We start from the raw sequence: 15,488 nt of genomic DNA on the forward strand, positions 1-15,488 counted from the left end.
ATAGCCGAAAAAAGGTCTTTTAAAATTTGATTAGATTAGATTATTTTCAAATGATCGAATTGGACCGACCAAGGTGCGCCTGTTAAACACTTCTCTTCCTTCCAGCCTGTCCATCAGATATTTTCCTCTCGTTTTTAACTAATAAAAATAAATAACTAATTATTAAAATGATTATCAGCTTTTGTCCCTTTTCCCCGCTCCTTCCTCTTTCTGTTTCTGTTTGTTTCTTCTGATTTTAATTTTTTTTGAATCAATTTATTCTCTCTCTCTCTCTCTCTCTCTTAATAATCCTTCTTCTGTCTAATAATTGTTCCTCGTTTAAGAATTCTTCTCCTTTCTCCTTCTCCTCCTCCTCCTGCTTATCCATTTTCCACTTCTTCGAAATTTTCGATTCCGTTCGATTGCTTATAAACACAAGAGGAAAAGAAAAAGATAGAAATTTTGAGATCCAACCAAGATTTGATGGCGGAAGAGCACAGATGCGAAGCTCCAGAAGGTCACAGACCCTGCGTGAACAACTGTGGGTTTTTCGGCAGCGCTGCCACTATGAATCTTTGCTCTAAATGTTACAGAGACTATTGCCTTAAAGAACAGCATCAACATCAGCAAGAAGCCTCGATTAAAGCTTCTCTTTCCGTCCCGTCGCCGTCGTCCGCGGCGGCGATTGTCGATAATTCTCAGCCTGCGCCGTCGCCGGATGATGTGCTACGGAGTCCTGAGGCGGTGGAAGAGGAGGTGAAGGTGGTGGTTACGGCGATCGAGCAAAAGCAGCCGAATCGGTGCTTTGTGTGCAGGAAACGGGTCGGGCTGACCGGTTTTAGATGTCGGTGCGAGAGTATGTTTTGTGGGGCCCATAGGTACCCGGAGAAACATAACTGTACTTTTGATTTTAAGAAGATTGGTAGAGAGGAGATCGCCAGAGCTAATCCTCTTGTTGTAGCTCAGAAGCTTCACAAGATTTAATCTCGACAGTTTGATCTCACGACTTTCAGCCACAATATTTTAAAGACTTTCCAACGAAAATATTTTAAAAGATCGGGTCTTGCATATCGGATCAACAAGAGCAGCAACCACTACCGTCGATCATAAAAGTCAAATCATCAACGGCCTGATGGACGGACCTGATCTGGCCGTACAATTTACGCCTGTCTTTGGATGATCTTTTATGTGTCATGCTTTTCTTAATATATTATTGTTACTATTATTGTTATAAATATTATAAATATTATAAATTTCTCTCAAAAATAAGTTCCAATTATATGTAAATTTGGTTGTGAAGATTGAAAAAAAAAAAAAAAAAACAGAAAACAACAAAAAGATTGGGGTCGGTTTGATCAAAATTGTTTATTTCCTGTATGGGTTTTTGGGTGTTTTGAATTATTGGTATGTGTAAGTGCTCTGCCAATCATAGCAGGCCATGTTCTCTCTTCTCTTTCTTTAATGGTGTGCTATTGAAGATGTTCTCAAGTTCGATGGAATGGAAGAGAAATGGAAGGACTGATGGGGCTCTGGCCGCTTGACTTGAAAGAGAATGAAATTAAATTATTAAGGATTTATTTAAGTTAAATGTATAGAAACAAAATTTAAAGGAAACGAAAGGTGGATGGGATCCAAAAATAGCATTGGTGCCACATAAGATTATCCGGAGTAAAACTGTAAAAATCTTATTGATAATTTCAAAATCACCTTGGGTGTCAAATTTTCATTTTGCTTAAAATAAATGAAATAGTATGATAGTATATGTATAAATCATAATTTAGGGCTAAACTTTTCATATTTATTCCAACAAGCGGAACAAAAATTACAATAGTATGATAGAATATATGATTAGCGAACACGGATTAAATTTAATCTTATTATATTTATCTGAACAAGAGCTTAGCAAAAACAACTTCTTCTAAATTGGAATTCTAAACTTTTTATTAGCGATGTTTCATTGCAATCAACCCTTAACTAGGCTTCCAACAGACAAGGCTTGGTAGCCATCCAGCAATTAGGAACGGCATCTCCCAAAGTTGCTGAGGCTATCCAATCAACTACTTTGTTACAACTCATAGGGATATATCTAATAGAGAAGGCAGAGAAAATCAGAAGACCATCCCTAATACATTACAAAGTGTGAGATTACCAGTTTCAAAAATACAGAACAAAAGATTATAGTTTTTGGCCAATCGGACAGCATCCATAAAAGCATAAGCCTTCGCCATTAGAGGGGAGGAGGCTTTCAGAGTCCTGGAGCAGCCATCAATGAGGTTCCCAAGGAATTTCTACAAACAATACCAACTCCAGCTGTATCTTCATCCTTAGAGAAGACTGCATCGATATTAAACTTCATTTTACCAGGCAAGGGCCGAGACCAACTACTAGGTTGAGGAGGATCCTGGGCCAACCTCATATTTGAATCCCGAAGGGCTTGGCTTTGAATCTCCTCTATTTCACGCACCAACAACTGCACTCTATCAACAACAAATAAAGGGTCAAGAGATTTACCGCATGAATATGACAAATAGGGCACATGTTTGTCTCCAGGACCTTTCTATTAAAGAGTTTTTCTGCAGTGGGTAGATAATTATCGCTCTCCACAAACTTGGTTTCTATAGTTCTTACCACTGCAACAAATAGTCTTTTAATAGGTTAGGGGACTACTGCATCAGATTATTCAGAATGCAAAAATGATGTGAAGGTGGATTTGTGGTATATTACGAGTACTTAAATCTCTACTTCAGTTTGTAATCTGGAGCCCAAGTCCTACAAATTTGATAGTGAGCCATAGAGTCAAGCTTGGTGTTTGTTAACATTCTTTCACATTAGGGTTCGTTTCAATTTTATATGTTATCATGCTAATTCCCTTTTATGCTAATTCCATTTGTTCCTACGTAATCGACTTTTTAAGGCTCTTCTATAGAATGAATCATAATATATGTTGGGCAACAATGAATAAATTACAATGACAAAATTCTCACTAGTAATAAAAGAGATACTAATATTGTCAAAATTTGACTATAAATATTTAAAATTACTTGAATAAAAAAATCAAATTTTTATTACAGTGATACGGTTCAATTGGAAGCATTGGCATTCCTGAACAAATTTGATAAATTATGGTAGTGGCAGTTTTGTAATTTTGAGCAACTTCCCGAAGTCGGATTCCAGCATTTTCAGAGGCTATTTTGGGTTGAAATGGGCCTCCGGTTCAAAGTCACAGCCTTTGGCTGTGACATCCGTTGATTTTCGGACAAATTCCTTCATTTTGGGCCTTAAATCTTAATTTTTATATTTTTGGGCTTTTTTTGATTTATTTTTGATATTTTAAGGTTTTTCTCCCTAAAGACTATTTATTGTTCTTTTGAGTATTGTGGAGGCTGGTGGTTTTTACCTTGAATTTCAATAAATTCTTATTTTCTTCTAATTTTCTGGCATTATTGAATCAACAAAATTTTGAAGATTGCACTTCCGGTATTATTGTGAATCAACGGATTTGTAATTTATTTTGTATAGGCTTCTGCTATATCAGGTGGTATCAGAGCATCGATCCTGAGATCATGCCGCCTAGAGGGAACCAGCGCGTGCCAAAGGTATATGAGAGAGACATGGAACAGAGGATCTAAGAGATGATTGACGAACAAATGGATCGGGTGGTGGAACAATTGACAAATAGACTGACCATGATTTTAGGTAACCAGAATAGAGCCTAGGAAAACAATCGTCTTGAGCAGCTCGTTGAAGACGAGGATTTGGGAGATGAGTATGACGACGAGGTTCCCCGCCAACGTCAACGACCAAATGCAGTTGACAATAATAGGTGCCGAGAGAGTGGTATGCGGACTGAGATTCCCGAATTTCATGGTAGTCTTCAAGCCGAGGAATTTCTGGATTGGTTGGCGACGGTTGAGGAGATTCTGGATTTTAAAGGGGTGCAGGAAGACAAGTGCGTCCCTTTAGTTGCCACCAGGTTAAAGGGTAGGGCCATCGCATGGTGGCAGCAGTCAAAATTGACTCGCACCAGGTTGGGAAAAGATAAAATCGCTACTTGGGAGAAAATGAAGAAGCATATGTGATATGCCTTTCTACCATATAACTTCCAGCGGTTGATGTACCAATTTCTGTAAAATCTGAGACAAGATATGAGATCAGTGAATGACTACACTACAAAATTCTATCAATTGATCGCGAGGAATGAGATCCAGGAGACAGAGGATCAGCTGGTAGTGAGGTACATTGGAGGGTTGAGGCCACAATTACAGGACACTGTGAATTTATTTGATCCTGTTTCAGTGTCTGCAGCTCACCAGAGGGCTTTAGTGGTTGAAAGACAATCACGCAGAGTTGCCAATTTGAACAGTTGGGGTGGTGGTAATAGTGCTATTGTTAATAATAGCAGTGTTAATAAGACAGCAAGTAGTAACAGTGGCAGTGGTGTTTCAGCAACAGTAAAGGCCTAGGGCAATTTAATAGGTCAGCAGGGGGCATAAAGTGTTTTGGCTGTGGAGAGGTTGGCCATAGACTTTCTGAATGTAAGAAGACAGCGGGTAAAAAGGCCCTCTTCCTTGAAGCAGACGACTATGTTGCGGAGGATCGAGATATTGAGGGTGAACCTGTGTATGATGAGGAAAAAATAATCGACGAATTGTTGTTGGAAGGAGATGCAGGGACTGATCTTGTTGTTAGGCATTCTTGCTTAACACCCAAAGCAAGTTCTGAAGATGAGGATTGGCTCAGAACTAATATCTTTCAGTCTACTTGCACCATTAAAGACAAAGTATGCCGTTTTGCCATTGATGGGGGAAGTTGTGAGAATATAGGGTTAGTTGAGGCTGTAAATAAATTAGCTATAGAGACTGAAAATTATCCTAAGCCCTATAAACTGGCTTGGTTAAAGAAGGGTGGGGAGGTTGCAGCATCCAAGAGAGTTTTGGTATCGTTCTCTATCGGAAAGGTGTATAAGGATGCTATATAGTGTGATATGATGATGATGGACGCCTTCCATTTATTGTTGGACAGGCTATGGCAGTATGATAGAGACGTGATGCATAATGGCCAAACTAATACTTACAGTTTCGCCTTTGATGGAGTTAGGATTGTGTTGCTGCCAATGCAATTGGGGAACGTGCATAAACCAGCCAGTAGGACGGGGACGAGCACTCTGTTGTCCTTGGCTCAATTCGATGAGGAGCTGCAAGAGTCGGATAGAAGGTATATGCTGCTAGGGAAGGAGGTGACAGAGCCCACTACCATTCCAGACATTATAATTCCCCTAGTTACAGAATTAGTGACTTATTTCCTTATGAGTTACCTGACGGTTTGCCTCCACTTCGTGATATTCAACACCATATTGACTTGGTGCCTGGTGCAGTATTACCAAACATACCACATTACAGGATGAGCCCGAGTGAGCATGAAGAGTTACGTCGACAAGTAGAAGAGCTGCTGGTTAAAGGCCACGTGAGGGAGAGCATGAGTTTTTGTGCTATTCCTGCTCTTTTGACACTTAAGAAGGACGGGTCTTGCTGCATATGTGTGGATAGCCGAGCCATCAATAAGATCACCGTCAGGTACAGATTTCCTATACCCCGTCTGGATGATTTGCTTGATCGGATTAGTGGTGCAACTGTTTTCATTAAACTTGATTTAAACAGTAGGTATTATCAAATACGTGTTCGGCCTGGGGATGAGTGGAAAACAACATTTAAAACTAGAGAAGGGCTGTATGAGTGGCTTATGATGCCTTCGGGTTGTCAAATGCCCCTAGTACTTTTATGCATGTTATGAATCAGTTGTTGAGGCTTTTCATTGGCAGATTTGTTGTGGTCTACTTTGATGATATCCTGATTTATAGTGCTAACCATGATGAGCATGTATAGCACGTCCAAGAAGTATTTAGTACGTTGCGCAGAGAGCAGTTTTATGTAGCCTTGAAAAAGTGTGTTTTTATGTCTCCCAGAGTACTGTTTTTGGGTTATGTAGTTTCTGCAGCAGGTTTAGAGGTGGATGAAATAAAAATGACAGCAATCAGAGCATGGCCTAAACCAACTACCTTGACAGAAATGCAAAGTTTTCATGGACTGGCTTCTTTCTATAGGCGTTTCATTATGAATTTCAGCACCATTATGGCCCCTATTACAAATTGCATGAAGGGTAATCAGTTTGAATGGATAGATGCAGCAAAATTCGCCTTCAATGATATTAAAGACCGCCTTACCACAACACCAATCTTGGTATTGCCAGATTTTTCTCAGGTTTTTTAGCTTCATACTGATGCCTCCAAGGTTGGGATTGGCACTGTTCTGAGTCAAAATAGTTGGCCTGTAGCATTTTATAGTGAGAAGCTAACAGGTTCCTAACTAAATTACAACACGTATGACATTGAGTTTTATGCAATAGTGCAAGCGGTTCGGCATTGGCGACATTACCTGTTCCATCGAGAATTTATCTTGTATACTGACCATGATTCGCTGAGGCATATGCATTAACAGGATAAAGTATCACCCCGTCATGCTCAGTTGGTAGCTGACCTTGAATGTTTCACCTTTATTATGAAGCATAAAGCTGGAATTACTAATAGGGTAGCGGATGCCTTGAGTCGCCAGAATAGCTTGTTGGTGACTATGCGAGTGGAGGTTCCAGGTTTTGACTCTTTTGAGGAATTATTTGCTACTGACCCTTATTTTTCTGTGGTGTTACAAGATGTCCAGGCTAGTAAGAGGACAAAATTCATGCTGCAGGAGGGATTTTATTTTGTGGTAATCAGTTGTGCATTCCAGATTGCACTCTCCGCCTTAAAGAGTTACTTTGCAACTGATTTAGGCTTCTGATTTTTGGCCTTCAGTTTGCAAAGAGGTGGACAAATACGTCCAGAGATGCCAGGTCTGCCAGGTTTCTAAGGGAGCTAACACAAACGCAGGGTTGTACATCCTATTGCCAGTTCCTTCTCAACCTTGGGCTGACATTAGTATGGACTTTGTATTGGGATTGTCGCATACACAACGAGGTAATGATTCTATCTTTTTGATAGTTGATAGATTTTCTAAGATGGTTCATTTTATTCCCTGCAAGAAGACCACAGATGCTGTTAATGTCGTTTAGCTGTTCTTTCGGGATGTGTATCGTCTTCATGGTTTGCCAGTGTCCATTATCTCTGATCGAGATACCAGGTTTCTGAGTCACTTTTGGTGCAACCTTTGGAAGATGGTCAACACACAATTGAAATTTAGCAGTGCTTACCACCCTCAGACAGACGGACAAACAGAGGTGGTCAATCGGTCTCTGGGTAATTTGTTGCATTGCTTGGTGGGTGACCATATCAAGAGCTGCGATCAAAAGCTTTGTCAGGCGGAATTTGCTCATAATCACGTTGTGAACAGGAGCACAAGATTCAGTGGTTTATTCGGTGCAACCCTGAGGTCCACTTGATTTATTGACATTGCCTAGTAAGACTAGAATTCATGGGAAGGCAGCAGATTTTGTTGCTGGTTTGCAGGATGTTCACAAGACAATATTCGATAATCTGTCCACTGCCAATTCCAGATACAAGCAGGATGCAGACCAGAAATGCAGACATGTGGAGTTCGAAGTGGGTGATTTTGTTTGGGCAGTGCTGACCAAGGATCGCTTCTATGTGGGTGATTACAATAAGCTGTCTGCTAAAAAAGGTTGGACCTGTTGAGATTGTTGTGAAAATTAATCCTAATGCCTACAGGTTGAAGCTGCTAAGTCACCTTCGTACTTCTGTTGTGTTTAATGTCAAACACTTGATTCCTTATGCTGGTGATTCTTCTGATGATGAGAATTCGAGGGCGAATTCTGTCGAGCCAGGGGAAAATGATGCGGTTCAGTTGGCAGCATTGGCATTCCTAAACAAATTTGATAAATTACGGTAGTGGCAATTTTGTAATTTTGAGCAACTTTTCGAAGTCGGATTCGAGCATTTTTGGAGGCTATTTTGGGTGGAAACGGGCCTCCAGTTCAAACTCACGGTCTTTGGCCGTGACATCCATTGCTTTTTGGATAAATTATTTCATTTTGGGCCTTAAATCTTAATTTTTGTATTTTTGGGCTTTTTTTGATTTATTTTTGATATTTTAGGGTTTTTTTTCCCTAAAGACTATTTGTTGTTTTTTGAGCATTGTGGAGGTTGGTGATTTTTACCTTGAATTTCAATAAATTCGTATTTTCTTCCAATTTTCTGGCATTATTGAATCAACAGAATTTTGAAGATTGCACTTCCAGTATTCTTGTGAATCAACAGATTTGTAATTTATTTTGTATAGGCTTCCGCTACATCATACAATCAAGATTAAAAAACTTGAAAATAACTTTGATTAGCTGAGTAAATAAAACTAAAATCTTAATTCATTCTCGATGCTTGATATTTAGATAAACCAAGCTACGAATATTGGAAAATTCTCAACAAATTAATTCTCCAAGCATTGAAATCTCATACTCTACAAAGGACTAAATCTTATGAAGGATAGACATTCCTTAACTAATAAGTAAAAAGCCCTTCGGTTTAAGATTTTTGAATGGATATAGAGATTTTTTTAACAACCCACAAAGTTGAAACAACAAGAGAAATAGAAGACAGAAAAAGAAACCAATTAAAAAAATATAAATCAAATATCTAAAAATTCCACTTAATTTGGCTCATCACAATATTTAATAAAAAAATTTAATATAATTAAAAAATATACGGATGAGATGATAAAATCTTTTTTTACATTAATTTAGTTGGAATTTTGAATATGCAATTGCGTTAAAACTCGTAAGACAAAACAGTATTTTACTATTTATAAAAATCCTAGCATATATGTATTTAATCTAAATACATAGACAAACAAAAACTGATAAATAACTAAAGAAATCATAAACTAACACTTTAATTCTACAAGTCATGTTTTTATATAGCTCCATATCGGTGATCAATCCACAAGATAACTGAATTATACTATCCAAGAACTTCTCCCTTGGATTCCTCATTCTATTTACTAAAAACAACTTTTAGAATAAGATGCCACAAAATAAGAAAGAAAAAAAAAAGGGGGGCTTGCAAGTAAATGTCACATAAAATGGAGAAAATAAAGAATTTAAACTAACTTCTACGACCAAATTAGTAAGGGATAAGACTTTAATCCTACAGTCTTCAAGAAAAACCAGCTTAAAGTTCTTCCTTAACAGATGATGATGATACTTCTTCCATGTCGACAGCTCCCCAACATACTTTAGATGTGCTTAAACTATCCAACCAGACCTCATCAGCCTGAGATGAGTTAGAGTCATCATTGCGTTGCCATGACCAGTGCGCACGAGTCTGGTTGAGTATCTGAAATCTTCCATGACCAAAGCTTGGTTCGCGAAACAATGAAAGAGGAGGAGCAGGTTTCTTAAACCTTCAACATCACATAGAATTGCACAAATCAGAACATATCTTTTCTTGAAAAATATTCATGCAGCACAATTATAATTGTATTATCAAGCAATTGGGGTTTTAATCCAGCTACGACATGTGGAAATTGAACAGAAATAAAATTAAAAAAAGAAAGAGGCTAAATAGAAGAAGGCTTTTAAACTAAGGCCACTTAATTAGAGTGGTTATTCACGACGCATGAAGAAAATATTCAATTATTGAAATATTATTATGTAACTAGTTCGGTGGTACTTCAATTAATTAATGACTAATTTCTTCGAAGTTGAATCAAAATTATATTTGAATATAGTCAATTGAAAATGTAATTTTATATAAGTTCTCTAATACTTTAACTAATACAGAATATATAGAGTAAAATACCCACATTAATGCAAGCCCTTCACGATTCCCTCCGTCACCTATGGTTATGTACACAGGACCACATGGATCAGCCTTGTTGTCATAAATCCTAGTCTGCAAAGTTGAATCACAAAAATATTGAATGAATGAAGTAATAAATAAAAGTGAAGAAATTGCATAGCTGATTATTAAAACCCAGAAGCCAAAAATGACTTACAAAGCGTTCATAAGCATGAACATGCCCTGAAAAGACAACATCAACTCTGGCTTTATACAACAATTCTTCCATAACTTTTCTCATGCTTTCTCCTTCTCCTTGATGTGCAGTGTTGGAGTTATACCATGGAGCATGCAGCAGCACAATAACCCACGGTGTCTTTTTCCTATCAGTTCTAGCCAAATCAGCTTCAAGCCACTTGTACTGAGCCGATTCGGCCTCAAAATCTGTGTAGGATCCTAACATTATAATATGAGCACCAGCAACTTCAAATGAGTAGTACAAGTTTGAGGTTGAACCACTCTCCTCATATGGCATTCGCCACCTTGCATTGTAGGCCTTGAACCCATGTGGGTATATAATTGGGAACATTTCTATCTCATGGTTCCCTTCTGTGACCATCCACGGGCGTTGGCTAGCGTATGGCTCGACTAGGCGACCAAATGAGTCCCACAACGGTTGCTGGCTGTCGGCATAAGATAAATCCCCAGGTAGCAAAAATACATCATAATCGCGACTTCCCACATGTTCTAGTGTTGATTTAGTCCATTCTGTTTGCCCTAAATCACCTGAAATTTTCGGAATTAAAAAAAAAAAAAAACAATTTCATCAAAGTGATAGATTGATAGATCTTATTGGTATTATTATGAGACAATTTTCTAGCCATATGTCAGATTCACTTACTGAACCGATTTTTTTAGCAAGCTGACATCAGAAGACTATTAAAAATGAAAAACAATTTTATTATGTTCTGTTATGTTTTTTAGCCCCTCCTGATTGCGCCATTGCTTGAAGAATTCCGAAAAATGTACTTTGATATGAAATATTACATTTTTGTTTTCTTTTTTTCAGGAAAAAAAGAAAAGAAAAAGAAAACCTTCTAAAATGAATAAAGATTGAAAGAAGAACTTCACAGGAACAAAAGTAAAGGATATATAAAGTCACTTTACTTGCAACGGAAAAAAACAGAAGAAAACTACATGGGCAGGAATCTACAATTCCAGCAAAGCCAACCTCAGGGTTTCATAATTTTATGGAGAAAGCAAACAAACAATTTTAAAAGCTTTAAAAATCTAAAGTTGTAGACGCCAAGTATCCTTAATCGTTAGTGTATACTCTTCGATCACTCTTTTTCCCTTAATTTGTTTGCTTACTCTTAAAGCATCAAGTTCCCAACCGATTTAACGAACCGACCAAGAAACTGCTAAATAAAGTAACTCATCCTTAGGAAAACAAACACAAACAGCAAAAAGATTAAAGATGACATAACGGGCAAGGAACTATTAAACCAAATCAAGATTGTCATTATTGTTGGTGCATACCATCAACTCATTTGACAAATAACTAAACGGTTGTTGTAAGTTTTAATCCTCGGCTAATTCTTACTTACATTAAATATATACACTCAAATAAAAAAAAAGATATATATTATTTTGATGTCAAATAATTGATATATACTTAATTTAAAATTAATAAATATATGTCAATTATCTATTAGTTTGATCTATAGATGAGAATTAAATTTTAAAAAAAGGAACTATTTTAACTTTGTTTTCGGTTTTAAGAGTTTTAGAACTCAAGGTAAGGCCACTTTAATCCGTAAACTTCATTATAGAATTTATTACTGTTAATTACTCATAATTAAAAATTAATTGATTTAGATATTACATTAATAAATAATTTTTATATTAAAATAATAAATAACAATTTAAATAATGCCCAAGTATGTCTAAGAATTTTTCACTAAAAATTCTTATAAAAATAGGAATTTGAATATAAATTCAATAAAGGTCGAACTAATAAAAGAAAAAGAGTAAAACTTTTATTTAAAAAGAATGAATCTAGGTAAAATAAGACTTACCAACAACAGCAAATTCAATAGGGAAAGTAGAAGGAGGAGTCTTGAAGGAGAACTCAGGGCCATATCCACCACATCTGTAGTAATAGGTAGTTCCTGGCTCCAATGGACCAATCTTTACATGATGAACCTTGGGTGAGCTATAAAAGAAATAATGATAAGAAGTATGCTCTCCTGTTGCCACTTTATTGTATTTCCCCGGCTGCCTTCCATATTCCACACTAGACTGAACATGTTTATCCTCTGTAATCCATGTTACTCTCATATGATCTTTTCCTGCTAGCGAAATATGCACCTAAAATCATCAAACAAGAAAAGAATAAAAATTATATTGTAAACTTTCATATCTCAGTTGACGAACAAAGGGTGCAAGAAATTCCATGTATACCTGTTGAGGGTCGGAGTTGGATCGGTTGTGACGAGTAAAAATCAAACTGCGAGCAGAAGGTCGAGAGTAAGCATTGTTTGAAGCAAGAGATAGAAAGGGAAATTGATTGAAGAAGGAAGTAGCAAAGAGGAGAGAGAGCCCAAATGGCAATAATTTCTCCATGTTCTTGATGGTGTTGTGAAAGGAAGGGGCACAGCAGAAGCTTAATATATAAAGATGGGGGCTCTGAGGGAGATTGAAAATGTATAAAATATATATATAATTATAATTGGATTGCAATGGCGTCAAGTAAATCAATTGGAATATTTGGGTACGCTTAACTAGGTAAATTAAAATGGAAAAAGAAAATTTTTCCAAGTCTATATTAATATTCACCAGCAGCTTCTTCTTCATTAGCTCTATGGATTTTGCTTTTGGCTCAGATTTTTCTACTTACAGTCTCCACAAATTTCTGAGGGAAGAACTCTTTTCTGGAGTAACTAATCATCTTGGCCAAGATAGGGAAAATATATATACAAACATCCTTTTATATTAGGGATCAAATTTAGTTTATCTTTTCATTTTTTATTATTACTATGGTACTATGCTTTAATTTTTGTGCAAAAAAAAAGGGGCAATTGCCTGCCTTGTCATATTCTGGCTTCCCCACTACTTTGCACCGATAACAGCAATTTTATGCTTATTTTTTTGAGTTTAGTCATACTTTTAAAATTGTGTCACTTATCATTAGAGGATGTTAAGATTGTATATATGCACATTTATTATGACCACAAAATTTGCAAAAAGAAATACGTGAAGTTTTATCAAACTATAGATAATGTGACTTGAAGTTAAATTGTGAAGTGGCATCAAATGGACCCTCAACGTTTATGTATATCAAGCTTTGGAAGCATGCTTGTAGTCCGGCACCAGATTTTAAACTTACTGAAAATGACCATTTTCTTTTCTTTTTTTCCCAATTGGCATGTAGGGCTCATCTTAATAACATTTTATCCAAAAAAAAGAAAAAGTTAAATATATATATTGCAGTTTCACCCTCCAAAATTGGTCACATATATAATGTAAGACAAAACTTATGAGTTCACTTAGCTTAGCCCCATGAGGAAGAGCCAAGCTATTAGCTGTTAACCATTTGTTAATTAATATTAACGTCCATATGTGGTATACCATCACTGATAAGCCTCCCTAATCTTTAGGAAATGAACAGCATTTCGAGGTTCTTAATGTGCTGTTCAGATTGGGAAGGAATCAAGTCATATGGAAATGCTTTGCTCGTGGATTTTCCACGTGTCACAAGTCAAACTTATTATGAAATTATATATAAAAAAAAAAAAAAGAATTTTGAAGTTTGGATTATAAGTAATAATCATGCAGACAAGTAATAGTTGGGAATATCCTTGGAATGTTCCTTACCAAAGAATCATATTAAAGAGACAAATCGACTTCAAGTTCAATGATAGTTGCCTGTCCTCTTACCATTTCCTATTACATTCACATGTATACTTAATTTGGAAATCTTTTCATTAAAGAAAAGAGTATTTATGTGGTAACTTTATTTCTTACAAAGTAGATTTTTACCTTTTTTTTTTTAATAATTATTATTAGATGCTTATCATTAAGTGATGACAGGAGAGAAAGACTAAAAATATATAGTAAAATAAAATTAAATAATCCGAAGAAACCAATATCGTGGAATATAATCAAATTCGTTTTGTTAAATTCTTCAATTAATTAGTTAATTATAGTGAGTTTCTAGCTTATCCAGTTGAACCGTTGAATTATAAGTTTTATTCTTTCACGTTTCAATTAATGGAAAACTTTCTTAATTTCCTTTTCTTTTCTTTTCTTTTCTTCTTGAAGAAGAGATGTAAAATTAGGAGTTTTATTGCTTAGTATGTAATAAGTACTTGGTTATTAGGCTACTCGTAATAAGTTTATTTGTTTTACTATCCAAGCTCAATTACCACATACATTTTTAAACTTCAAACCCTCAATAATATTTTTCTAATTAACTTTTATGTTATGTTTGGTTTAAATATATAAAAAAAAAATTATTTTATTTAACAAAAAGACACGGGAAAAAAAATAAAATAAAAATGATAAAGTTGGAATAAATTTTTTGGTGTTATGAATTGAATTAATTTAGTGAAATTTATTTAAAAATTCTACTTATCTTTTTAGAATTTAGTTTAGCTATAACCAATTGCTGACAAATTTAATTATTGAATACTAATTTAAGTTTTGCTCCATTTAAAGCCTATAAATTTTATATTCACAGATGAATTTCAACCAAATATTATATTAAAATATATTACCCTATTGTTTGCCCTACTGAGTTTCTCAACTATTTACACCTATTTGAACTTGTTGAATCAAAACTATTATTATATATGTTGGAGTTCTATATGATCCACCCAAAGATATGAACTGCAAGTAATATTGATGTAAGGGAGCATAATGTCACAGCCCGCCTCACAATCGAGCAAGGCAAGGCTGTCCATGGGCAGACTTGGTTAACCTCTCAGCCTAAGTTTCGTGACAATAAAGACTTGAAAGCTGAGAATTTGGTTTAAATGGAAAATAGGTTCCTCACTCTGGTAGTTCTGGGGATAATTTCTGTCCACTTTTGCGTGTTTTAACATTCAATGTTGTTACACTTACAGACTTAGCTAAATTAAAATTCTCATTTTGTTCATTTTTAACTCATAGAAAACAACTTACATTCCTCTTCAGAAAATGTATAATCATGCACTCAGAATTATTGTTAATGGGCTTCTTAATATTTATCGATTTTAACTATACTCATAAGATTTTATTTTAGATAAAATAAAAATTAAAAGAAAATAATGAACAAGTTTTTTACATATACGATCAATTAGAGAAATCTAATGGATATTTTTTGATGGTTTGAAACAAAGTATTTAGGTTGTGAACACATGCTCGTCCAACCTGGAGCTATTGAGTCACCTGAGGAATTTTGCAAAACTAAAAGGTTGACTATTGAAAGTGACTTAATTAACATAAGGATCAGATAACAAACAACTACTTAATTATATATAACTGATTAATTGCTTATTTGACATTAAAAATTATAATTTAATATGTGAAATTAAAAATTATTAATATTTTAAGTGTATAGAACTGATAAACTATATAAAAGAAGTTAGATACAGTTTATGAATTTATTAAAGACTTATTTGATTCGCTTGATCAAGGTAGTTAGCAGTTGATAGCTTTATAGTTGTAGTTGATAATTTAAATTTTT

General features: G+C 35.5%; 2 protein-coding genes and 1 long non-coding RNA gene across 3 annotated transcripts; 2 read left to right on the forward strand and 1 right to left on the reverse strand.

The window, feature by feature from the left end:
- The first annotated feature begins 217 nt into the window (after positions 1-217).
- LOC8267132 (zinc finger A20 and AN1 domain-containing stress-associated protein 4) lies at positions 218-1,478 on the forward strand. The gene has a single exon (XM_002528671.4). It carries the CDS (start codon positions 463-465, stop codon positions 961-963), a length of 501 nt encoding a protein of 166 aa, XP_002528717.1. The 5' UTR covers positions 218-462; the 3' UTR covers positions 964-1,478.
- Positions 1,479-3,124: 1,646 nt separating this feature from the next.
- Positions 3,125-8,178, forward strand: LOC107262017. The gene is made up of 2 exons (XR_001535939.3): positions 3,125-6,740; positions 6,827-8,178. It is a non-coding gene; the product is annotated as an uncharacterized LOC107262017 (long non-coding RNA).
- Positions 8,179-8,855: 677 nt separating this feature from the next.
- LOC8267137 (purple acid phosphatase 22-like) lies at positions 8,856-12,706 on the reverse strand. The gene is made up of 5 exons (XM_002528676.4): positions 12,224-12,706; positions 11,839-12,130; positions 9,978-10,546; positions 9,786-9,874; positions 8,856-9,383 (listed from the first exon to the last, which is right to left on the reverse strand). The coding sequence occupies exons 1-5, from the start codon at positions 12,614-12,616 to the stop codon at positions 9,152-9,154; spliced, it is 1,575 nt and encodes a 524-aa protein (XP_002528722.3). The 5' UTR covers positions 12,617-12,706; the 3' UTR covers positions 8,856-9,151.
- Between the last annotated feature and the right edge of the window lie 2,782 nt (positions 12,707-15,488).

The sequence above is a fragment of the Ricinus communis genome, chromosome 10 (assembly GCF_019578655.1).
Source record: "Ricinus communis isolate WT05 ecotype wild-type chromosome 10, ASM1957865v1, whole genome shotgun sequence".
Classification (NCBI taxonomy): domain Eukaryota; kingdom Viridiplantae; phylum Streptophyta; class Magnoliopsida; order Malpighiales; family Euphorbiaceae; genus Ricinus; species Ricinus communis.